The sequence below is a fragment of the Corvus moneduloides genome, chromosome 2 (genome assembly GCF_009650955.1).
Source record: "Corvus moneduloides isolate bCorMon1 chromosome 2, bCorMon1.pri, whole genome shotgun sequence".
Lineage (NCBI taxonomy): Eukaryota > Metazoa > Chordata > Aves > Passeriformes > Corvidae > Corvus > Corvus moneduloides.
Window position 1 is genome coordinate 34,752,005 of NC_045477.1, and position 26,218 is coordinate 34,778,222.

The 26,218-nt window shown below is 40.5% G+C and overlaps 1 protein-coding gene across 21 annotated transcripts in view; it reads left to right on the forward strand.

The window, feature by feature from the left end:
- DLG2 (discs large MAGUK scaffold protein 2) overlaps positions 1-26,218 on the forward strand; it is a 1,001,432-nt gene that overhangs the window by 358,742 nt on the left and 616,472 nt on the right. The window contains exon 1 of one of the 21 annotated variants that reach the window (XM_032099078.1): positions 12,653-13,410. The exons of 18 other annotated variants lie outside the window; for them this stretch is intronic. In XM_032099078.1, the coding sequence (XP_031954969.1) occupies positions 13,309-13,410 (102 nt within the window). In that variant the 5' untranslated portion in view covers positions 12,653-13,308. Of the gene's footprint in view, positions 1-12,652; positions 13,411-26,218 lie in introns of those variants that run through there. 2 more of the 21 variants (XM_032099083.1, XM_032099086.1) reach the window with 2 other exon arrangements.

Here is a 26,218-nt window from a genome sequence, read left to right on the forward strand (position 1 = left end):
AACAACATTTACTGCACTTCAGTGTGAAGAGAACCTAGGATAACCATCCTGAAAGTTTTAAGCAGTTCTGTGAGGGAAGTCTGCAGTCGGAGGAAGTGATTTGGGCAGTCATAGAGGCGTGGCTGGCACAACCTGTTTTCCATTTTAACTCACTTTTCCACACTCTGTAGTCATGCCTTAGGGGAATCATATTTCAAAACGAGAAGCTGAACACTGTAACAGGGTGTGATTGCATCATGATATGTCTTGAAACCTATATTTTTTCTTTTCGTGAATGAAAGCGCTTTCCTTCCAGAGTGGAAAGGAGCACATGAATGTAGGCAAGATGATGACTCACAGCTGTAAAATCTCTCACATGCATAACATTCATGAGCATGAAGGCCTGACGGCAGTCAGCATGTGGCTGCAGTTCTTGTAGGTGTGTACAAGCCAGCTGGGGCACTGAAAGTGCTTTTTCCGAGGCAGCCCGATGATGAGCACAGGCTGCAAAACCTGCTCAAGGAGCAGTGCAAGGCTTTGGGTGGCCAGCCTTTACTGGGTGATGGCTACCATGTCTATATTGCTTTGGCTTAAGCTAGCTTGTCTCCCCAGCTGGTACCATTTTTTTTTTTTTTTTTTTTTTTTTATTTGCACTGTTATCCTGACTGGGACAGCTATATTTTCTAAGGTTTTGTTAAAAGACATATTTGAGAAGTATGTTGGTCCTAACAATACACAAGTAAGAGGGAAAAGAGAGATTATGACTTTGAAGAGCTGTGAAGTGGAGCAAAGGGGAAGGGGAAAGAATGGGAGAAGAAGGATACCACTTCATTCCTTTTAGCAGCAAATCACTCAATTCTTCACCCATTTTCCAGATGAAGGAAGGAAGTAGGTAGTTTTCACATTATAGGAAGCTTTTAAAATGACATATTTAATCAACAGAGTGACCTTAGAAATCTGAAAAGTAAGAGTGGCATCCTCTGTCTTTGCTGAGGTGGAGGAAGGAGCTGGAAGAGCCTGCCAGGGTTAATGAGGATCAAACAAGCCATTCCAGACAGATGGATTGTTGTGTAAGACCACATTAAACCACACGGACTCTCCTGTCACACCGTGAGCTGGTCAAGGCAACAATGCTTGCTTATGTATTTGTTTATTTATTCAATTTACAAGAGACTTTGGTCAGCACACTCCCTTAGGGCATGTATAAATAAAAACAGTACATCAATTAAATAGGGATGCTTACAGCATTGACAGAGTGCCTAACGAAGGACTTTGAATTCCTTCAGGCCTGTCCCTTTGGGGAATACTCAGCTTGTAGCTCTCACACATCTGGAAGGTTTGGAGGAAAAAACAGACTGCCTGAATACATGGATGTACCTCGAAACACAGTTTGAAGGACAACAGGAGCTGCAGCTGTTATCTTATAGCTGTAAGGGAAGACAATTTTCCAGTTTGGAGCCCTACATGAGAGAAACTTGAGATTTTTAAAGCTATTTATGTACTACAATCAAAAGCAGGCCCTAGTGGGTGTTCCTACTTCCCCTGTTTTTTAATTTTAATTTCAAACTTGTTCAGCCTACAAGGGAAAATCCCACAAGGTACCAGAATGCATCTATCTAACTAAAAATCTGGGCCTTGGTAGAGTACTGATACAGCATCAACAACCTGGCAGAGGGGCAGCCTCTGAGATCTCTTTTATAGCTCTTTGGTCAAGCACACTTAAAGGTAAAAATGTGATGCTTATTAAGGATCTGCCATAGAACAAAAATAAGCCCTGAAGAAAATAAAGAGCAAACCAACAAACATCTTGTACCACCCGGTAAACATCAGCTCCCAGCCATGTGGCATGTCCCACAGGTGTCCCTGCTTCCTACCTGTGTTCCTCATTTCTCATTTTGTAGAGACAGGTTGGCCAGTGGCCATGGAAGGAGAAACTCAGGACGACTGTTCTGTTCTCCTAATGGCAGTTTTTGTAGGGTGGTGATGGGGGGTTTTTGTAGGGTGGTGATCCTGTTCCACAGGGTGTCCCATCTTGTCCTTCAGGTCATGCAGACTAAGTGGTCCTGGACAAGAAAAGTTTTATTTTCCTTTTCAAAAGCTGACTCTCTGCCACACAGGTCCACAGGAATCCACGAGGAAGTCACAGCCTGTCTAGATGCATAAAAAGAAGCAGAGAGACAAAATCTGATTAAATCTGACTTTAGACTTTTCTTCTCAGATATCTTTAGTCATAAAAGCCACCATTATCCTAAGGGTTAGTGATCTGGTGTGCCTGCTTTTTAGCATTTCCAACCTGAAATACCCCTGAGGTTGGCTTTTAAAAACAGATGTTCACTCTTATTTACAAGCACATTACAGATGTTCTGCACTGTCAGAGTCAGACAAATGTGTAAATGCACCAACAAAACCAGGCCAAAAGACTTTTAGTCCAGGCACCCTAAAATCATGGGCTACTTCTGCATCAGGTGACATTAGCTCAGCTTATTTTCTGCACCTGTAAATCTTGACAGGTGATGTTTAATTGCTGAAAGGGTGTTTGCAAAGATCAATTAGCTAATGCCCATAAAGTACTCTGCAGACATCCAGCACAATCATTGCTGGGGCATGGCATTCCTCTTCCTTGCCATGCTCAGTGGGAGCACTGTTGCTTTAAAAAGGGAGCTTGTCCAAGCTCTCCTCCTCCACTGGATCTAAGATGGATGCTCCTGCTGCAGCACAGCCTGTGAGCAGACTTTGCCCAGCCTGCTTTTTTTGTTTTTCCTGGAAGCTTGCTCCAGACAAGTCAGCTGCACTGCAGACTGAGCAGAAGCAGGAGGGCAGCTCTCCCCAGGTAAGCTACTACTGCCCCAAAGCTGCTCCTTCCCACACCTGGACGGGGCAGCACCAAGGATGCTGCCATTCCTGAGAATTATGGTCTTCTCCGTCTGTCTCTCTGGCTGACTCACAACAGCACTCAGCCAGGCAAGAGTCAAACTGCCCTGGGACTGGGCTCTTTTTCACTCCTTTCCTGGCTGACTGGCGTGAATTTAGTTATGAGGAGGACAGGGAGACTCCTGTTCCACAACCAAAGCTGAGCTTGTGCCTGTTCCTTTGTGTTAGCGTCACCTCTGTGGAGGCAACTCTGAATGACGTGGGAGCTGCTTGTGGTACCATGGTCCTGGGGCCATGCTGTGGCTGGCAGCAGTCCCTTCAGCCCGTGCTGGCTGAGGAGATGGTCTTCAGTCACCACACAGAGCTGGGGGCTGGCTCAGGAGGGTTCTGCAGGTTCTTGTAGGCCTGCAGTCACTGGGAGCAGTTTAAGCTCTGTTGGCTCCTTTCCCTCAAGAAACGCATTGATTTTCCACTGAGCTCCTCATCTGTGAAGCATTAAAAATGTCATCTGTAGAGGACTGCAAACTGGGCCCTCCAATAACCCTCTTAAAGTTTGTCTTTATTTCACCTTATTAGTCCCATGGACACTTTAGAGGACAAATTTCCTCTGTATAATATCATTTTGGGAAGAGCTTTCCTTTCTTCTTCCCCAGGGAGGTAGAGCACTGGAGGTAGGAGGCATTCCCAACCAACAGAGAGTTGGAAGTGTGCTTTTCCTTGATGTCTTCCATTTACAGAAGTGTTCCCTTTGGCCAACAGTGACAGACTCTTGTACCCCTTACTCCCAGGGACAGAGAGTGCTTGGGTGGTGCTGTCAGGGTGAAAAGTCCCTGCCCTGGCTTTTAAAGGCATTCTAAAAAGAGAAAGATGTTGTAAAGGGCCAGTGGTCAGTGCTGACCAGGAAGGATTGTTGTCACTAGCCTTGTGCTTCTCCCTGGACATGCCCCAGCAAAGAGGGTCAAGCCAGAACTGTGAGCACCAAGGGAGCTATGTGACTGAGAGTACCTGGTCCAGAAGCTCCCATGAATGAGAGAATTGATAGAATTCCCAGGCAACCCAGAGTTAAACTTGCTTCTCCTCCATCTGTTTTTTGTGACTGTCAAGGCTTTGCATCTTGTATTTAAAGCCATGGCAATGGGCATCAGCCCATGGAGGCAGAGAGGAGCTGTTATCTGTGCCACAGACAAAAGTAACACCCTTCCGGCTTTCACTGGGTAATCTTTTCTTTTCCTGCTGTGAAAACTGGTCAGGTTGCAGACAAAGACACATAGGAACTGTTGAGAGACAAAAAAATCTTTCAGAAATATTTTCCTTCCACCAGGTGGCACCTTTTTGTGGATTGGAGTCAAGGGCATGTCTCTCTCCAAAAAGACGACTGTGGGCGTTGATGGCTTTTTTTCCTTGTTGATGGTGGTTGTTTCCCAGATGTGGGGTGGCTGTATTTGACAGAGGGATCTGAAATCTCTGTTCCCCAAATTACACCTGAGGGGATCCTGTGTGTCCACTGTGTCCAGAGACAAGATCCATAGTCTGTTCTTAGCATGGTGAGGTTAGAAATGCCAGCAGAGAGCCAAAGTAGGTGCTGTCATACAGATGGTTTTGCTACAATTTTGGTGGAAAACTTGATGTAGAATTTAGCTGTGACTACAATTGCATCTCTTATTTGTGAGTTTTTCTTGGGTTCGGGTTTTTTTTTTTTTTTTTTTTTTTTTTTATGGAATGAGAATTTCATAGCTGAAAAACCATTAAAATGCTAAAAGCTGTGAGGATAGTGGCATTTGCCAGAAATGAGCACAGAATTTCCTGTTACAAGAATCTGAAGAAAATCACTGACAATCTTTCTGACTGCTGAGAAAATGCTCACTTTTAATGGCAACTGGGAAGATGGATGAATTTATATATAGAAAAAAATTGTAAAAAACAAAAATTCAAAATTCAAACATTTGGTAATCAGAACTTCCTGCTCTATATGTCAGGGAGAATTTCTGAGCAAAATAAAAACCTCAGAGGGGAATCCAAAGGTGTTCTCCTGCTTCTAGCACATGTGGTGACAGCCTGGGTTCAACTCTGACATGGAATATGTGTCTGCTTCTTGCGGCCAGGATGCCTGCACCCTTAGCCAGAGCAAATCTTGAACACAATAACAAGGAGCAAGTAATGTAAGACTTTATAGTATAGGACTTAGATTTAGGCTTGGTCCACTTATTCTTTATTTATTTATTTATTCATGCCTGCAATTCTAGCTGAGTTGAATGATATTTTACAATCAGAATAACAGAATTTTTTCAAAATGCAAGTAATGTGGAAAATTCATTTCTCCAAAGTGCCAAAAAAGCCTGACCTTATAATGAATTCTGATGTATCATCGGTTTTATTTTTACTTCTGCTTTCATCAAGCACTTTTCCTTTATGCTTATTGTTTCTCTCTAAATAGTTGTACCATATGACACAAGAAATAAAGGCTGGGTTCTGGTGGTTCCTCTCTGAGGCTGCCAGCAGCAGTCTGAATGTCTCAACGCAAGAGATGGTTGTAGAGGCACTGGTTTTCCACTACAAGCCAGTTATGGGAACCACATTTGAAAATTAATCCAGGCCCTTACAAAATACTTCCAGGAAATGGTCAAGGTAATAGTAATTTTACTTGTGGGGTTTTTTTTTTTGGGTTGTTCATTTGGTTTTGATTTTGTGATTTTTTTTTTTCTCCTAACTTTTATTTAAATCATGAAAGGACTTCAATGTGGCTCTTAAAAGTTAGATTCCTTGCTTGCCTTCAGCTGGGTATAGTCCCTATCAACTTCCCATCTATATGGGCCATTAATGATTACCAACATTTTAATTCTGTCTGATCCAAAGGCAGTACATGTATCTCCTCAGAAACCAGAGACATATTTCTTGAAACTGGATTTCCCCTTTGAAACTCTTTTTGGCAACGTAATGCTCTGTGCTCCAGCTAGCCAAAACCCAAGAAGAATTGCTTCCAAGTAATTTTTATTAAAGTCCATACCCTGAACACACCAGAAACTGTCAGAGGAATGGCACGTGTAAAGCTCAACATGAATAAAAGCAATAACATGAAGTACAAATATGAAGTGTTGCATGTAGTAAGGGATATCCAATTGCATGAATACCAAATGCGCATTGATTAGCCAGGAAGTAGGGAAGGGTGGAATTGTGTAAAAATGAATCCCAGAGTGAATCTTAGTGAAAAAATGAAAGGCTGTTGCAAAGCTAATGTAAAAAACTTGGACTGTATTTAGAGAATTACTGTAAGTGAGAGATGGGAGGAATTATTCTGCAGGGCAGTGTCACTGTTTGGATGCACACTTTGAGAGGAATGGAGAGATTTTAGAGGAAAACACCAAGGACAAGAAGGGGTTTATAGTGTATGAGCTATGGTGAAGTTTGAAAGAATTAAGTAGAACAAGTTGGAATAATAAATGATCATCTTCAAATATATAAAAGCTGTTTTTATAAGAATGACTGAGTTCTATTGGGCTACAACTTTTCATAGTGGAAAAGTGACCAGTTAGAGAGAATGTACAACTGTTTTATAAAGTCATGAGTGGCATGGAGAGGATGAATAGAAGCTAACTGTTCCTTGTTCCTTCCATAGCAACATTTTGAGAAAGCTGATAAAAATACCAGGGCCAAGATTCAGAATTTAAAAAAAAAAAGGTAGAATTGGAAGGCCAGAAAAACTTCTCATCAATGGATGCTGTGGAAGTAGAATGGATTCAAGGGGAGAGAGGAAAACAAGTGGAAAATTCCTACTGCTTCTTACTGAGGGAGTCTCACTTGCACACAGGATGTGCATGCAGAGCTGGTGACCACATGGAGAGGACTGTGGCCAGGCTGATGCCTCCACTCAATGCATACAGCAAAGATGTCTGTGGTGCAATAAACTTCAGTACACATTGACAAACAGAGCTGGCCAGTTTAGCGCTAGCAGCAGGGTATCAACGCAAAATTCCATGTAGACTAACCCCTCTTTTGTCCCAGCAGCCTGGGTAAATGCTGCAGCTCTTAGTCATTGGTGAGCTCTAGCATGTGGTGGCTAAACTGTTCATTTCAAGCTTTTTCAGATGCATGTGTGTTACATTATAAACACTTGAAAAAATCAGTAGGTCTACATAGTGACATTAAAGTAAGGCATATATTTTCTAAATATTCTATGTGCATGTTTCTGCTCTGTGCCAGCAGGATCAGGCCTTTATTTTTCTTTAATTTGTCACAGAAAACCTTAAAAATGCTAATACAAGATATAAATAGGAATCTTCAGATAAGTGGAGCTGTTTTGTATCTGTTGAGGACTGGCAGCAATATGCTTCCTTTTTTCTTTCAAGCTGATATTTAATTAGTGTTTTTTCTTCCCCTCTCATATTTTTGTTATAAATTTATACCTGGCTGGAGATGTTCTTAAAAAAATTATATGTGGTTGGTGGCTTTGTAGATGATTTAACAGAAATTATTTTCATAAATAATTCAGACAGTTTTTCACTAGTTACAAATGTAGAACTATGCTAGGAATGTGGCACTTCAGACTGTGTAAACACTTATAAACACGAGTACTTTTTGTAAGGTATTCCCATTAACTTAAAAATCATTGTTACAGGATGGCATATTTAGAGATATGGGCATTTAATTGGAAGGCATTACCTCTATTTCCAGGTGGGGAGATTGAATTATGTATTTCCCAAGCTGCCTACCACATCTGAATTCTTGATGCATAGGTTTTTTCCAGAGCATGCCTCCATGCTCCGATTGCAAGGTGCTTGAGGAGAACTTTCTGTCTCCATGTCCCTGTCATCTCTAGGTGAAGCAAACCAGGTCTCCACCAGCAGGGTCTGCTGTTGGCAGGAGCCAACTGGCAATTCATCCCTGTCTCCATAGAGTGATTAGTGAAAATCAGCTGTCACAAGCCACCGTGTGAGATGGAGCAGCTGCTGCTCATGACAGTGGAATAGGTGGGTCCCAGCAGTCCCAATGACATCTCATAGAAGTAGCAAATCTGTCTCTACACAGCTGTCCCTGGAGCTTTCTGTTCCATCTCCACCCCAGTGGCCCTATTCATCTCCTCCTCATGGCAGGACCGGCCCAGACCCTATCTGGTCCTTGAGCCTCTGGACACACAAAAAATAGTTGCTTTATGCTCATTTCTAAAAGTGTGCATGAAAAGTCAGTCTCATATTACCCCTTGGAACCAGTTCAAGCACAGTTTTGCATGAGGTGTAGAAAGAGCACAAATTAGCAGCTCCTGAGCTGGTATCTGATGATTGTGGGGTCATTCCTGGGCAGACTTCCATGATATGTGCTCACAGCCCGGACGGTGGGACTGTGTCCTGGGCTGCATCAAGGGAAGTGTGACCAGCAGGCCGAGGAAGGTGATTCTCCCCAGCTACTCTACTATGGTGAGATGCCACCTGGAGTGCTGCATCCAGCTCTGGGGTTCCCAGAGAAGGAAAGGCTTGGACCCGTTGGAGTGAGTGCAGGGGAGGGCTACAAAAGTTATCAGAGGACTGGGATGTCTCTCCTGTGAGGAAAGGCTGAGAGTTTGGATTGTCCAGCCTGGAGAAGAGAAGGCTCTCTGGAGATCTAACTGCTGCTTTTCAGTACTTTAAAGTGGCCTATGAGAAAGGTGGGGACAGAATTCTTACCAGGGCCTGTTAGGATAGAACAAGGGATAATGGTTTGAAACTAAAAGAGACTCGATTAGATATAAGGAAGATTTTTTTTTTCCCAATGAGGGTGCTGAAACATGGGCATGGGTTGCCCAGAGAGGCGGTGGATGCTCCATCCTTGGAAACATCCAGCGCCAGGTTGGACAGGGCTTTGAGCAACCTGATCTAGTTGAAAATGTCCCTGCTAATTGCAAGAGAGCTGTACTACATGGCCTTTAAAAGTTGCTTCCAACCCAAACCATTCTATGATTGCTGTTCCAAACGGAGATAGATTTTTCAAGCAAACTAATCCCAGGCATCTGATACTCACCAACAGACAAACATCAGTAAAATAAAGGCTTGACATCCTCACTGTATACCCCAAAGTGACCAGCTCATAAAAAGTGTAGACGTAGCTGAGGTTGCTGAAATGCTCTAAGTAGAGCCTCTCCAAAGACAGAACAGCTGTAAAAGCTTTGGTTTAGACTAGAGGTGTGAGACTGTTTTGTTCTTAAGGACTGTGTGAGACAATTGTGTGCAATCATTTCTATTTTGATGGGGGATCTTTCAAGTTTGTTTCATATTTATGTTCTCTGGTTCTCTTTGCTGGTGGTGCAACAAGCCTTTTTGCTTTGTCTTTTATCTGATTCTTTGAGACGACAACTTCTCTTTAATCACTGTCAGAGACAGGTTCAGTTTTTAAGAGGTTTGATTAGTATTCAGGGACTTCAGAGAACAGCAACAAAGAAGACAGTTTTGAATTCTAACATACGATTAGAAGAGAGTTAATGGTCCTATACCTTGGGCAAGGGTTTATAGATTATTGTGATCTCCTGGTATCTAATGGATGATGTAAAGGTTGGTGAAATTTTTAATGGTATAGCAATGGAACAAAAAAATTGAGTAGTGAAAACAGGGAAGGGGAAGTGCATAAATCTGTACTATAGTACCAAAAATTAAGCAGTCTTGTCAACAGAAACAGCAGAGAATTGAGAAGTCCTAAAATTAAACATCCTAAGATAGTCAAAGGTGAATACCTAAAAATTCTTTGTGACTCTCCAGGTCTTTTATTTTTACTTATATTGGTCTTCTTGTTTCTCACGTGATGTGTCAGATGCAAAGCTAAGCATTGCTATTTGAAACAGCTCCAGTACAGGAGGAGATATATACACATTAAGTGAGGAAGTACCATGCAAACATGATCATAATACTTTCTGAAATGCGACTCAGTTGCTCCAAGTTAAATCATCCATTTCCACAAAATGGTGCACTATGAAGAGCAGACAGACATCTTTGAGAAACCTGGAGCTGAAAGGTTGGCAGCTTCCAGAGAGGCTGGTAGAGGAGGAGAAATCTTATCAGACAGTGACTGTGAGCAAGTAGCTGGATCAATGAACTCAAGTCCGAAGAAGGCTGGGGGGCTCAAAAAACTGATCTGTGGACTCTTCTTCATACGGTGGCACCCACCCAGTATGTTTTTCTGTGTATCCTCTTAGCATAAAAATGTGGACATAGGTTTTCCAAGAATCCTTGCTCCTGCAGTATGACTGTGATTTAAATGTGTGTGTGATGAGTGCTGTTGTGAAAAAAAAAAAAAAAAAAAAAAAAAAAGATCTCTAAGCAAATGTTTTCTTATGGCATTTTTCTATATGTGATTGTCACTTAATTGAAATAAATGTCTTGGCCAATTGTGACATGAGTTATTATTCAGATCTGTCACTGGAATAAATCTTCCTTTTCTGAGATTTTTCCCAAATGACTGTGTGTCAGGTAACTGTTTTTCACTTGAAAGCAACGATTAGCCGAAATGTGAAGGGATGAATTTTGTGCTTTGCAAAATACTTGGGTGCTTGCTGTTTGGTGCATCTTGACACTGGAATGAAATCACAGGTGAAACCTGTTCTGGTTGAAAATCTGCAATAGTGGCAGGGGAAGAAATGCAAATTTTAATGAACAGATATGTCTTCCCTTTTGAAGGCATGAGCCAGCTGAATGCAGTAAGATTGAAATGGTCCAAGAGGCTAACTGGCTGATTGTCTTCCCCTTCTTTGAAATCTGAATTTGGAAATAAATGCAGGTGATTTTAATTAGGCCATATGCATATTAATCAGAAATCACATTTGTGTGATTGAGTCCAGTTTTTAATCAGGGCATCGTGTTTAAAACATTGAAAAGTACAGATGTGATGCATTCTTCTCTTAGAAATGCTAATGATTAGTACAGATTGGGAATTACTGATCACTGAAATTTCTAAGATGGGTGGCTATTAGAACAGCCAAAATAGTTTAATAGCACAGTTTTCTGGCATTTTATAGTAGTGTCTCCTAAAAATATTGCCATGCCACCCCCATCCCAAATTAATGCTTCCAAGGCCAGTGATGTAGTGTGCTCACACCTTAAGGTTGCACTGTGATTCATGTTTTAATGATAGTGGCTGCTGGCTGTAACTATGGAATGTATTGTCATGGAAACTACGCTTTTCTATATTTACACCAGTGCTGGTTATGCGAGAGACAGTACTTGAAAGAAAAATCTGTATAATATATAGCTTAATAACAAGACAGGCAAGCTAGGAATAAACAGATCAAAGATTCAGCGATGTTACAGCTGCTGTTTGTCACCACAGTACATTTCTAAACAGGCTCAGTCGCTGTTCCAGAGAAGTGCTGCTGTGATGTCACTTTGTGCCCATGGGTCACACAAACTTAGGTTATTGAACAGCTGAGTGATGGGCATCCATGAGTGAACTCCCATGGCACGTGGGCTCATGTCCAGGCTGATCGGGGGGAAAAGTATCAGCTGAGTGAATCGAGGACACTGGTTTGTAAGGGCTTGTTATTTGCAAAAAAGAAATTGTCAGAAATGGACCTGGGCTGTAACTCTAACTGTGGAGCAGCTCTATCTGCCACTTCCATCTAGAAGCTACTGTAATTTTACTGAGTTTGGGCTCTTGTGCCCAAGTGCTAAGAGTGCTAAGTTCAAAAATAGAGTGAGGAAGAATAATCATAAAACATTATTCCAAGATGAAATTTAACTGCACGCAAAATTTGGATAAAAATGAAGTTATTGTATGGTGCAAGAGTAAGAACAAAGCTGTTTAAGAAATTGGTTCTTTTATAGTTTTGAACTTTGCAAGGGTAAGTTATACTGAAGAAATTCTACTTAAAGTATAGCTATATGCATATGTGCAACACACACGCACATGTAGCTATACTTATATAAACATAAAATCTTAATAGAAGAGGTTGCCTAAGTTGGGGTCTGCAATCTCAGGCAGCTTTTCAAAAAAAATTCTGTGCTATTCATCCTCTGTACTGCTTGATCTGGCTTCACACCGAGACCTCCATTTGCCATTTTCTCTGTTCTGTTGTATAACAAATTTCTACTTCGGGTTTATTACAGAAAACTGTTTCAGTTAAGAACTTACTTGCGATTGCCAGGGAGACAAGCTGCTCTCATTTCTTTAGAAAGAGTTTCTAATTTGATGGGCAGAGCTTAGTGAGTCACAGAAAAGCAGGGTCAGGGCACTGTGAAACAACTGCTTGGTTTACTTTGCTATCAGCTGTGAAATCATTAAGGACATCACTTTACTTTCCGTATCGTAGCCTTTTCATTTTGTATGTGTGTGTCTGCCATGACCAAGCCTAAACCTGGAGGATACATTAATCCTACTTTTGATATAAATAATCCTCTTAAAAAGCCCAGCTAGTGATTTGCTCATCCAAGTGCTTTATTATGCATTTTCAGCCAGTGTTGCTTTAACTGAAGGAGCAGCGACAGCTGTAACAGAATCCAAACCAGCGATATGCTCCCAAACTTCTTTAATTATTGCTTTTCTGGTTTACAGCAAGATGTTTGCAGGTTGCAGGGATAGCAGTACTAGCTGGAGTCAGTAGTTACATTGCCTCCAAAGCAGAGTTTAAAGAGGGTTGAGTTTTTAGCTTCATGCTGGTGCGTTTTCTGTGTAACTTCATATCTTTATTCAGTGTCTCCTGCAATCCTTCAACCTGTCTATTTGTAAATTTGTGCCTGGAGAAAGCTCCCATGTGGCAAGCCAGGATTGGATAAATGTTGCTTGTATTTCTCTTATTACAAACTCCCAGCATCTGTGATTTTCAGCTCTGAGTACAGTTTGTTTCCTGCTGAGATTCATCTATTTGGGGAAAGCAAAGGTCATCGCTTCTCCGGAGTTGCGACTGATTTGATTCTTTTTCACGGGGAGGCGCTGGGAAGGGAATCCTTACTGGAATGCATATTGATAAAGGCTGAGGATCCTGGCTTCTTAGATAAGTCATTTTTTTTTCTCTTCTCTCTACACTATGACTATGTATTGCAGCAACTCACTGGCTTTTTACCAAATCAGGAGCTGCAGTATTTTTCTTCCGATGGAATAATTTCAGCCCACTTCAGCTAGCATGACAATCTTATGTGATTGTTATGAGTAGGCGTTTACATCCTTTTACATGCTAATACTGCCACACCTGCTAGTCCCCCTCATTTCCATTTCTCTCTCTTTTTTTTCCTTTTTTTTCCCTTTTTTTTTCTTTTTTTTTTTCCCCCGATGTAAGAACTAATTTCCCAGAGGAAGGGAAATCCTGAGATCTGTGATCATTGTTTCATCGTTGATTCACCAACAAAGAAGGGGATGGCTGAATGGGACCCAGGTAGAGATTCAAGCAGGCTGCTTCTGACCAGCAAGAGGAAAGCTAGCTGTTGAGCAGCATATGTTGCCACTCCATGTGCTGTGTTAGCTACTTGTTTTCAGCCTTCAGTAGGCTGCCACTACTGCAGCACTAAAGGAATGTGCCCTATTGTTAAAAATCCTGACTGCTTCACACCAATGATTTGCCACTGCAAAGTTGCATGCACCAACAACACTTTATCGTTGATGTTTGGATGCAAGGTAGGATGTGGTTAATGTATTTAAATGCATGCTGTAACTCCTGTGAATATCTGTGCTGTTTAATTTCGCGTCTGACTAGAGATTTCAGTGCAAATTGCGATCCGTTGGCTATAAATTAGGGCTTACAGCCGGCATGTTTTAAATGTTAGGGGGAAAAAAAAAATCAGAAGCAAAGCTTTCTTATTTCCCAGGGTTATACGAGTAGAGATTTACACGGGAGAATAACGGATTATGAAGCATTTGTTTTAGAGTTGATTGTATACTTAGCTAACAGTGCTAAGATTGCTAAACCACTGCTCTGCTATTTGCCTGGCTTTATTGATTTGGATGTGTAAACTGTTATTACAAAAACACAATCCAGCAAGACTGAATGTATTTTTTTCCATTTATATTGCTGACATGGTTTTTAACCAGAAGAGCAATACTGAAGTATACAACCCTGCACTTTTCTGTAAGACTGAATAAGTAAGCTCCCATTTTTAGGTCCAGAGGAATATCTTTAAGTAAGTGTTTTCTTCTACGGACTGGACAATCATTTAATTTTCCATTTAAATTTAAATCATAAGGTGGCACAGTTAGCCAGAGAAGTTTTTTCCTGGCTGTGTAATGCTACCCATCCCAATTTTTTTAACAGTGGTGTTGGATTGGACTGTATTTTCCCCGATATACATCCTGACTTGACATTTGAGTATAACTGCTGTTTGTTATTTTACTGAAATAATTCTGAAGCGATGGCTTGTTTTCAAAACTTATTGTCTTTGGGTAAAAAGTTTGGTTCTTGGATCACTGGGTCAATCATAATGATCTTACAGGGGGGTCACATACTTTGTCCCATTCCTTTTCCTTGCTCTCCTTAAATACTGGATCATATTAAAACTGTTCCTCTATGTCTAAATAGAGTAGGAAATGAGCAGTTATATATAAAAAAAAGTAGTGTCAGTAATTACTTAAAGTCATTAACTTCATACTTGAATGTTACTAATCCTCAAAAATAGCTAAGTTAAAAAAATCAAATTTTAGTTATACAGTCCACAAACTAGGGAACACAGGATGTTTTCTGAGTTCCTACGTGACAGAGTAGCCTAAGTAAAATGAAAAGACTTTTTGAAATAGGTTACAGATGACCCAATGCTGCCTAAACGTATATCAGCTAGAAGTGAATGACAGATCATGTATTGCTTCATATAATACACTAACTCAAACTTGGTTATAGTCAAACACATACAAACTCTCAGTCTGCCTTCTGCTTTTCTTGTAACTATGGCCTGCCTACATGTCTGGTTACTCGAGGCTTTTTTGAACTAAAGTTTCTTGTTTGTTCCCTTCTGTTTTAAATAGGCAAAAATATGTTCTATTAGTGAAAGGGTTATAATTTAATTGCTGTGTCATGATGCCACTAGTGATATAAATAGCATCAAGAGTTTGTCAAATTAGAAGCTTTCTTTAATTTGCATTATTTTCATAAGAAAAAAATGATATTTTTTTTACTTTAACTTTCAAACCTTAAGTCCTCTTGTTTTCAAATGTTAAATTCCAATTAATAAAGGTGAATTGTTAGTCGGGGGAAATTAAATGCAAGCCACCCTTCCACAAAGGTAGGCCAGTGGCCTTGGGACTAAGTATCCAATTTGTATTCCTGCCTGTAAGCATGATTTTCAAAGGATATTCTTTGATGCACTTAAGTTCTTTCAAGATTTTCAGATCCTGTTAGGAGGAAGCAAGAGAATAAAAGTCATAAATTTCAAACTTTTTTTTCCTCATCTTTTAGTGCTTCAGGCTCATTACATTAGTCACAGCCAATGTTTTATCTTATTGTGGTGGTGTATGAACTACTTTTCAAATGAAAAGTGGATGTGTGGTATAGTGATCATTTTCAGAGAGATGAGAAGGAGCACAAATGAACTTATTTATCTTGGGCTGGTTCAACATGTGTCAGATTAGTACCCTTTGATACCACCATCAAGCATGCATGAATTACACTGGTAAATGTACAGAATATCACCTCACTTCAAGTACCTTTTTCTCATTTCTCCTTGTTCTGCAGCCTGTATATGAATCCATGACTTTTTGCTTTGGTTATATTTCTAGATTTATAGGTGCAGATCCATTGTTAACAAGCAAAGAAGTGTGAATAAGAAGTGAGACTCTTTTCAGGAAATGTTTTAGTCATATGGCATGAAGTCATGGATCTAAGCATGCTCATAATATTGTGACTTCTAGAATCATGTGACTCTTGAACTCAGGAAAGAGTGTAATAGCCTGAAATGATACTTTATATTCTGGTTACAGAGGAGAAAATAAGTCCTCAGAATATAAAATCTAGATAGTGGAATAGACAACAGAGGAATTCAAAATACAGGCAAATATCTCCAAGTGCCAAAATAACCAGGTCATGTTATTAACTGACTCCTTTCAAAAAGAGAGGGCAAGTTGCAGTATTGCTTACACTTGTGATTTACAGCTTTTAATTTTAAGTTTGTGTTACATACAGACTTCTTTTTCCTATGGGCAGTGAGTGAGAGAAACGCAGTGCCTCAGAACCATCACACCCATGCACATTTTATCTGTTCCTCATGCAATAGTTTTACAGTCTTCTCATTCCTAGCAGGTGGTGCCAGGGAGTTAGTTCAGTGGGGCAGGAAGAGGGTGCACATCTTTCCACACCGTATGTTGCAAAGAAGGTCATGGAGGAGCCCTCACTGTGCCTGCAGGAAGCTTTGCTTTTCAGCTTGATTTCCTGCAGTTTGATAGTTGTCCTTGTCCTGGACCTTTCCTTTCAGTGATGTCCAGTTTTGTAATCCTTGACCTTGAAATTGCAAAGAATTCAGAGCAAGTGTAATTTGAAGGACAGGTCAGTTACTACCTGAGTTGCCACGATTGCACTTTAACACATTTGAACACTTTTTCAATTTCTAGTAGGGAAGTACCCATGTTCCCATCACAGCAGTACAGAGCTGAAGCAGAAGGAGGATAAGCAGGTTGTAAAACATGGCCCTCAGGTGCCAGGAGGTGCTTTGCAGATCTGTCTTAGCAGGGTTAGCACATGAATACCTATTCCCTGAGTCCATGAGAAGCTCCACAGCTACCGGACAGATTCATGTGCACAGATTGAAGGAAGGCTTGTGTGTAAGACAGACCCACGTTCATGGATCTCTATTGAGAGGAGTGCACAGGCACATATCAGATTCTCACTGAAGATGCTGAAACTTAAATGCATGCTAGAATGTCAGTATGTGCTTACTCACTTTGCTGAATTGTTTGCTCAGTATTGCAGAAGAGTTATCTCCTGGCTCTTAATATCCTGTTCATTTTGCTCTTATTAAGAGTGCCGGGAAGGGATTTCAGGTTGACTGACATGTTTCTTAAATTATATTTCAGCTGCAGTTCTGACTCTCAAATGGAAGTGTTGTTCTGCCTTACCTCTTTACTTTTATATATTTTGAAAATAGATATTGAGGAGATTCCATTGACTTCTCTGTTTGTTGACCTTGACCAGCTATTTTGATTAATCCTACTTTCCTTTTGATTTAGGTTTATTTTTATATCTGTCCTAGCATAATTTAATTTCTTTTTAAAGGGATAAGATATACTTACCTCTCTTCCCTGTCTCCTTTCTTTCTTCCTAGCACATTTATCACAACCTGTCCTCCAGCAAAGTAGGTGGTTTTGGTAGGTTTTCTCCTACTATTTCTCAGTTTTAGCTGAAACAATCAAATAATGACCTATTCCACTACCCAAGGTGATCATGCAAGTAAACCCACTTGTTTCTTCAACTGCCAAAGTGTCTATGTTTTGAAAAACTATTGGAATGCAGAAGATTTTATTATTAAAACAAACAGTAAGTGGCATTACTGAATACCTTGACATTCATATTTATTATTTTTATCATTATCAAACTGTTAGAAAACTAGTAGTTTTCTGTACTGGTGTTTAGTCTCTTGAACAAACTCTGAGATGTCACTTAGTTCTTAATTGAGAATATTCTCTATATTGTCATAATCTAGACCTGGCTATTGTACCGAGCAGCCTCTTGAGATGACAGGAAAGCACTTCTCCAACTGGGTATGATACACAGCAGACCTGCTCAAGGCCTTGCATGCTTTAGCTTCTTGATCTACCCACATGAACTCAAGTGCAATGGATGCAACTAGATAGAACACTCATTCAAATTCCAAATGTTTTTTTGAAAATAATCCCCCAGCCCTGCCCATGTGTCCTGATTTATTTTGCATTATGGAGTAGGCTTGGGGTGTGGAAACAGGATGCTTTTTTGATGAAACTAAGCAGAAAGATTAATTTCAGAAACACACCTAGTATTCTGCAAAATCTTACATGTATTCAGTTTATAAAAACACACTAACACTATTTTAAAGTAAAACACAAAACAGGTGTGATGCTGTGATTGAGCCCTTCTTATCAGCTCTTCATTCTGTGGATCCATTCCTGCTGCATGATGATGTGTATCTAACATCTTACTCCACTGACATATTTAATCTGATTTTTGGGGGACCAGAAGTGGAGAGATGCAAAAATACAACGTATTCATGGTCATGCTGACTTCTCTGATCCATCTACAGAGACTGGTATATTGTATAGGGTTCCAGAACCCTCTGAAAGAGTTTGCTGCCTATTCATGGACAATCAGCAGGGTAAGTCAGCTGGAACATTGCTGCCACTTGCTATGCATAACACTGACAGTGGCACTGAGAAACCTACTTCCACATTATTCTTATTAGGCTACTGTGGTGTTTAAACAAAAATGCTCAGCAATAGAAGGAGCTGCAGAAGAGATGCAGGATTGCCACTGGCAAGAGGCTCTGAGTATGATCACTTGAGTCACAGAGGATTTGTGCATTAATGCACAATGCTCAAGGCAGGGAGAGTTTTCTTCTCTGGATTGCATTTATGCAAGCTGGACATGGGGTATAAGCCCAAGCACACTTACGTGGCTGTATCTTTTTATTTCTGTCAGGCATTCACTAACCCCCTGCACTTTAACACTTCTGGCTGAAGAGGAAGTGATAGCTCTCCAGCAGTTCCTGCCCATCATCAATGAGTGTGGGAAAAGAACTACACATTTCACTCAAAGGCCACGAGCCTGAGATCTTCTGAGGCCCAAGTAGCAGTTTATAAGGCCCTTGGACCCTGTCAGGAACTCCTCCCAGCATTAAAAAATGTATAAAGTGGATCCTACTCTTCAGAACTTCTTGTCCCCCACCCCTGAGGAGCATTGAGAGGAGCTCTGAACAGACTGTGACTTTGTAAATGATCCTAGGTTTGTTACCTTGAACTCAGCATGGGTGCTGCAGAAATCAATATTACAGGAGACACAGGATGGCAGAAGCCTAAGGAGAGGTAAGAGGCAGCAGCAGGATGGTTCAGGTGGGGCAGGTGGGGTAAACATGTGAGGAAGGATGTTGCAGAGACAGCAGCTTAGGGGTAGGATGAGAAGGCAGTGGCCTGGGCAAGGGTCCTGAGGAGGCAAGCAGAAAAGGAAGCTGGTGAGGTCTGGCTAGATTGTAAATGGGACAAAAAAAGTTGTATCATGAATCTTCTGAAAGTTTGGGCCCATGCCCTCAATCACACAGGATTTACTCAATCACTGGTTAGGGAATGCAAACAAGGGTTACCATTTTCTCTTTTTTGAAATGAGTTCACTTGCCCACTGGCACTGGCCAACATCTTGGAGGGAAATGCTGAGGTATTTTTGGAAAAGCATCAGGATAAGATGTTAAAAATATTTGTGTTTGTGTGTGAGTACTGTGTCTCACTTTCTGCCACTGTCCTGCCCACAAGCTCCCTGTACACTGTGACAGAGATGGGTGGCTGGTGGGAGATTCCCTGAGACAGCTTAAATTAAGAAAACAGTACTAAAAGTGTTGGGGTTTTTTTTATTAAGGTGTCTTGTTTTGTTTTTTAAAAGTTTTATACACTGGAAGGAAGTTCTGTTGAAGGTGAGATCCTCAATCCCTACATCATTTTGAATCAGTGGCTTTTTTCCCCACATTTTGCCTGAATATCTTCTTCCAGCTGCTGTCAGCAGCTGGGCAATGGACCGGATGGCTCACAGTGCTTGCTATCAGAATCATAGGATGGTTTCTGTTGGAGGGGACCTTAAATTATCACCTAGTTCCTTCCAGCCCCGTCTTGTTGTCATGCTTCTGTCATCACAAGAACATTCTCTGGTAGTGCAGCACTGGAGTCTGATTTTCAAATTACTTAAAATTCACCTGGAGCTAAAGGACACTGTGAATGCCCTCTGTACTGTACCTTTGAACATACAGCCATAGTGGGAAATGGGTTTCTTTTTTAAGCTGGCAATAAAGAAGAGCTGATTGTTGTGGTTCATAAGTACTGCAATAAAGTTTACCTATGGAAAAAGTAGGGCAGGAGGAACATAGCTAAGGGTTACCGAACATTTTGAAGGAGAAGTTCAGAGTTTTTTCAGACACTTGTTTTTTTTAATATATTTTTGCTTTAAATTATACATAATAATTACATAAAATGAGGTACTTTCAAATAGAAATGACTTGATGCTCAGCTACATGAGCTGCTTGATTTTGCAAACTAATTATTGACTAAGAGAGGGATATATATAGACATTCATCTTAGCTGTAAGAGATGTCATAGAAGAGAATGGTGATAAAGAAGTGTTATATAAATATATTTAAGTGATAGCAATAGAACTGAAAACTGTCACTGAACAGTTCTCCTGATCTTTGAAAAGTAGCTTTTATATTTCCAGTGTACCTGTCAGAAATATTCTCATTATTAAAATATAAATATTTATTGCTTTCACTTTTCTGATTGTACTTCCTTCAGCTTTAAGCATTTGCTGTAGTATTTATAAACATGAAGGACAGGATTTTTCAAGAGAGAGTGGGTGGGGGTTGTGCTGAGTGTAATGGAAACCTGAATGAGAAGAAAGATTACTTATGGGAATTCCTGAGACTCCCTGTAGAAGTTAATGATCTATAATCCCAGGAGAGATGGCACAGAATGATCTGATGAAGTATTAAGGCAGTTTGCACTATTCTTTTGAGTCACTCGGCTCTTGAGTGTACTGAGAGTATCATTGGAAAGTAAAAATCTTCACCCAACTTCAGTGAGGAATTGCACCCGTTAGCTTCTCTAATGATCCCCACCAAGGCAGAAAAACAGGTTTTCTGGGACACTGTCTGACTCTCAGTAAACAGGAAAGTTTTTTGTTTTTCCTCAAACTGGCATTTCAAAAACCTTGGTTCTGAGAATCCTGACATGTCATTGTGGGGAGATTTCCTTTAGGAGATGCTGACAGCTGTTCACTGTAATTAAGATGGAATATGCCAAATATGGATGTTCAGAAAGTTGTAAGGTGCTGTCAGCACCAAAGTTCCCACAATGAATCAGCTGGAGGCTCTGTAGATGTGTGTAATGTGGTAAAGAGCCTGTCCCAACACACGGTTGCCTGAGAAGGAATGTAGACACATCATTTGTTTGCAGAATGTGATCTCATCCCCTATGGAAACAGACCTGTAGCTGCAGGCCTTGGACCAGCTGCAAATATTTAAAGTATACCTGTATTTCTAAGTAAAGGAGGACTAATGATTGTACTCAAATACTCAGCTCCTGACATTCTATATTGAAAAATTGTTCGATTTTTTTCCTTGGCTGAATTTGGGGGTTATCCCAAGGTCTTTCAAGACAATTTGTAGACATGGCTTGGAGGATTGTTCATTCCAGGAACCAAAAGGGAGTATAGATGAGACTGCAACAGGGAAGATTACTTGCAGCCTACAGCCAAACCTCTTGCCTCTATCTTCAAACACCTCCCACCCCTGCCCTTTGCCTTTTGGTGATATTTGAGAGTGTGAAACACATCTTGGATTGATTTATTAAAAATGCTACTTTAGTAGCAACATGGATGTGGGCCTCTCTCAACCATTTGGCCAGAGAACCAAGGGTCATGCTGAGAAGCAGAGGGGTTTAGCAGAGTTGATGTAGCATAAGGTCTCAATCATAATTCAACAACTTGGATCTTGAAAAATCTAACCAATAGGTCAGATTTAATCTAATCATAACAGCTCTGTCAGGCTTGGTTCATCTGGACCTGTGACCACCACGCATGTGACAGTCCACCTGAAATATAGCCAGGTATGCTGGGTTAGAGGTCCAAGCCCAAAACTGTGAGAAACTTGCACTGAATTCAGTGAAAGAAAAGAGACCCTGTGTCCAGCACAGAGGTGCTCCACCCTTAAATACTTCCCATCTTAGCTACATACAGTTAACCTTTACCAGCCACAGGTGCTTCAAGTAAGAGAGGAGTTTAAATTCAGTGAATTAAAAGGTTTCATAGCTAAAAAAGGCATTTAAATTAGTAAATGCATTCTTGCCTACCACCTTATAAGGCTTATAGTAATGCCCTGTGAACAATATGTTGTTAAACTGTGTTAGTCCTGGCCCTTACACTGTTTATGAGAGGTGTTGTCAGCTTGCAGTGAGATGACTTGAAATTTGTAGGCATCCCAGGGAAACCCCAGTCTGTATAAAACATAGTTCCATAACAGGATAGTCACCTCCATAAAACATTGAGAAAATAGTCTGTGCCAGAGAGGGTTCTGTGACCTTGATTTAGGACAGGGAATGGGAACTCCTTATTTCTATTCCTGGCTCTCACATAGAATTCCTGTTGTGGCCTGAGAAAAATTGTGCCTTGCATCTCTTTCTAGAAAATCAAGTTGGTAATACTTGGCTCAGAGGAATATTGAGAGTTAGTAGTTATTGTGTGTAAACAGCACTGAAATGAAATGAACAGTGTAGGTACAAGTGGTTTAAGGACCAACATAAAGCCATAGTTAGGCAAAGACAGGGGACAATATAAGTGAAAATGGAATGATGTTGGTGAAAATCAAAGTATTTCCTCCTTTTATTTCTGTGTATACCTCTTTCCACACTATTTATTTCAGGTATACCTTGAAATACTATTATTCATCCTTCTTTTTAAGGTTTTTTCCTCCAGGTCTGAGGTTTCACATCCTCCTCTCTGGGTTTTTTTTTTTCCCATAGCAAATTGTTGTAGATGAATTGCAAGTCCTTGCAAAAGTGGGTTTGAGAAGAAATTGCTGACAGGCTCTTATCTCCACCCATCCAAGTAGTGCTACTATCATTTAATTTATTACATAAAATTGCTGAAGAGAAGAAGCGATTTCCAGAACTCTGGTTGAGTTTTTATTTTGCAAAGATATTTTAAAAAAGTCATAGGATTATGATATACGAGGAAGGAAGCTGACAAGCAGATGAACATACACCTGTTGCAAGGACGCAAATCAGTAACTGCATCATGCAAATCTTATGAGTGTTCAGGAACTGTGGTCAGACTGATCGCTAGGAGGGACATTCAGCCCAGTTTAGAGGGCCATATGGCTCTCAAACTGTACATTATATCCCAGGTTCTGCAGTCCACAATAAATTAAGCTAAGTGCTGTAGAGTCCCATAAAATTCAGGACACAAAAAAATCTGCAGAGCTGTGAGGGAAGGTCTTTTCAGTGTTCTTGTAGCAGTGTTTTGCACTGTTCCTATAAAAATACAATTTTCCTACTTGTTTCTGTCCCTTGTTTGTGTCAGTTTTTGTTCTCAGATTCCTGGTCCTTAGCTTAAGAGAGATAATAGATTAGCTGTGTAGGAACTAAACACTTGACAGCATAAGAAAGCACAGGCCATTTCTGCACTGGTAAAGTTAACTGAGGACTAACATTCCATACACAGTAGTTTAGGATGTAAAATAACCAGGACAATATGTTTTCATAAGATAAAGTTTAGTGATACATTTTGAAACATGTATTCCTTCCCAGAACAATTAAGAAAACTCAAGGGAGGAGGTGAGAGCAGAGGAGGGAGAAGAAGTTGACCTAGAAAATGCACTTGCGGGTCTAATTTTGTGTGTATGTACGTATTACAGAGGAGACTGTTGCACCTCCTCCTTAAAGCCCTGGTGTTTTGCACTCTTTACTATATGCATCAACCCCCACGTGAGTTCCAGACATGCAGGTCTTTAATTTTTCAGCATTAAGGGCATGTCTTTCCAGTGTCTTGAAGATCACAGCCCTGTGAAGGTGTTGGGAGTGAGCAGAGAGAGAGGGAGTAGAGCCTATGTGAGAGAAACTTTCAGAGGGTTGCAAGATCTGGTTATGAACAGGAAGGTTTTGTATTGAAAGTGTTTTTGTTGCAGGGCCTTCAGGCTTGCTTCCTCAGGGGTACAGCTGGAGGGACAAGGGAACAGCACCTTCCTCATAAAGCTGGGACTTGGACCTCAGGCTATTGCTCCTTGCATTGGAGGCAGCTTCCTAAACCAGTGATTTAATTTGCTGTCTACAGTTGCCCATCTGATGTATAAATCTCTTACTGATGCTGGATTGCGCCACAGAGCATTAGCAACTACTGCTTTCCTGTGTAATTGGAATAAAAACTTTCAGTGTGCTGAGCCAGAGAAACGGAGATGCTCTCAAACTAATCCACATTCTGCGTGCGAACACCAGCTGCTTCTCAACTGTTTTTATTCACCAGGAGAGACAGCATAGGGCTCCATGAGTTAATAAAGTTTCTGTTATTAGATGAGAATTAGTTGTCCTGAAGTCTGATGAGTTTTCTTCTACTGTCTTCAGTAATTCATAAAAGAAAGGAGCCCAGATAGGAATGGGTCAGCTCACATTACAAGAATGCATACAAAGTAATCACAGAATCTTAGAAATGTTGATTGGAAAGAACCTCTATAAATGACCTCATCCAAATATCACTGAAAGCAGAAAAAATGAGAGGTGATTTAGCATGCAGCTGTACACCTCTCTTTGCAGAAGAAATGGTGTGGGTTTTAAGTAATGCCAGGTAAAATACCGCTGCAGCTAAAACAGAAGGAAATATGGGAAGCACAATTCAGAGTTTAAAATTAGGAAAAGGAAGTTGAAAGTTCTGAATGTTACTCCCTGTTCCTCCATTGCTCCAATAAAATATGTGTGGGAAGTTGATTTGGCCTCTTCTGATTAAAGCTGGGAGTGTTGCCAGGTGCCAGGATGGTAGGGGCTTCTGTCACAGGGGTGGGGCATCACCTTTTATGCCTCTGTTTCTAAATAAGTTCAGGAAAAGTTTGAGACTCTAAGGTTGTGATCCTTGAGATAATTAGATACCAGTCCCTTTGGCTTTTGACAGGATTGAAGTGCCTGCTAAGGATCTGCCCATGCAGAATTTTGTTTCGCCAGTGCTTCCTTTATCCGGCTTATGCCTTAGCTCCTCCTCTGCTTTGCTTCACCTCTCCAATATGCATATGTGCCTTCTCTGCTGTTCCTGGCTCTTACTTAAAATTCCCTGTTAGACTCCAGGTCAGCCGATGTGGTTGGTTTGGGTAGGGAAGTTAGGAGGGCACTTCTGGTGAGAGCAGCAGACGGGAATAGGGATATGTGTCCATACCCTGTCACATATATGGACATACACACAAACGGGTCTCTAAACTCTGCACTTACCTGGTAGATTAGTAATACTCCCACTCTTAATTCTGAATCTTTGGTGACTGTAGGCCTTGGATGTGATGGTGGGTGGGTGGGAGAAGCAGAATGTCTGTTTAAGGCTGTAAACTGCATTTGAAAGTGTCAAAAATGTTTGTGATGCAGAGGTCTATTTGCCTTGTATAGAAAATGCACGTTGTCACATCCCTGAAAGTTCTTATGCAAGAGTGAGAAGTCAAACAGGTCTTTGAATGCTACAGTAAATAATAACATGACTTGTTGTCAAAACTCTAATAAGTTAAATCTAGCTAATGTATTTTAAGCATTTCTTTATTAAGAAGGCTTTAACTCCTTGAATTAATTGCAACCAAAATTAAAATAAGGCAAGAAAAGGAAAGGGAGCAGATTCTGCTTTGATTTTCCTGCATAATTTATTCCTCTAGTTAGATGGTGAGAAGCTGATGCAGAGACCCAAACTAAGACTGATATCGCATTGTAGTGAAACACCTTCATGTTAGGAATTCCAGATTTGGTTAAACCTTGCAAATGACTGACTTAAAGACCAAGGCAGAGCACTTAACAAGACTCTATTCCTTGGTGGAGTTTAGCTGCAGAAATTAGGTTTAGGGCTTTTTATTGAGAGGCTTTTCTCAGACCTCAGTCAGACTTGGTATCTAAAGAAATTTGTTCATTTGGTCTGAACATATTGCTGCCTTTTTAAGGGGTACAAGGCCCTGGAAAACTGTCTTCTCTTGCTTTTCCTATCATTAAATAGCTCCACAAAGCATCAAATAAATACTGAGTATAACACTATGTGTGGTCCCCTGGAATCTGCTGGATTTTACTTGAATTTAGGGCACAAAATTTATCAAAGAGGAATAATGCAGTCATGCATTAGGTAGCTTTTCTGAGAACAAGTCAAGGCTTGCAAAGCTGATAAATTAGAGTAAACACAGCATTTTGTCAGCATTCCTTAGCTATTATATTGTTATCTTCTGCATGTGAATAAAAGTTCTGATAATCTTCCTTCACCAGCTGCAAAGCAAAATTCGTTTTCCTGTTGTGACTAATGTGGAAGGGTTTCTTTTCATTCAAAAAGAATGCTGTGTACTACAAAGAATAAAAAAATAATGAAGCTGTAGCAGGACAAAAGAGAAGGTGCTGAAAACTGGAAAGAGCTGAACATTTTTTGAACTTGTAACTCTTCAAGTTACATTTTCTCTGTATGAAGTTTGGAAAATGAAGTGAATTTCGCCCCTTTATAATAGTGTACTTGAACCTATGGTGTGCAAGTAGAATAATTCTGAGTTCAACACATGATTATATAATGATA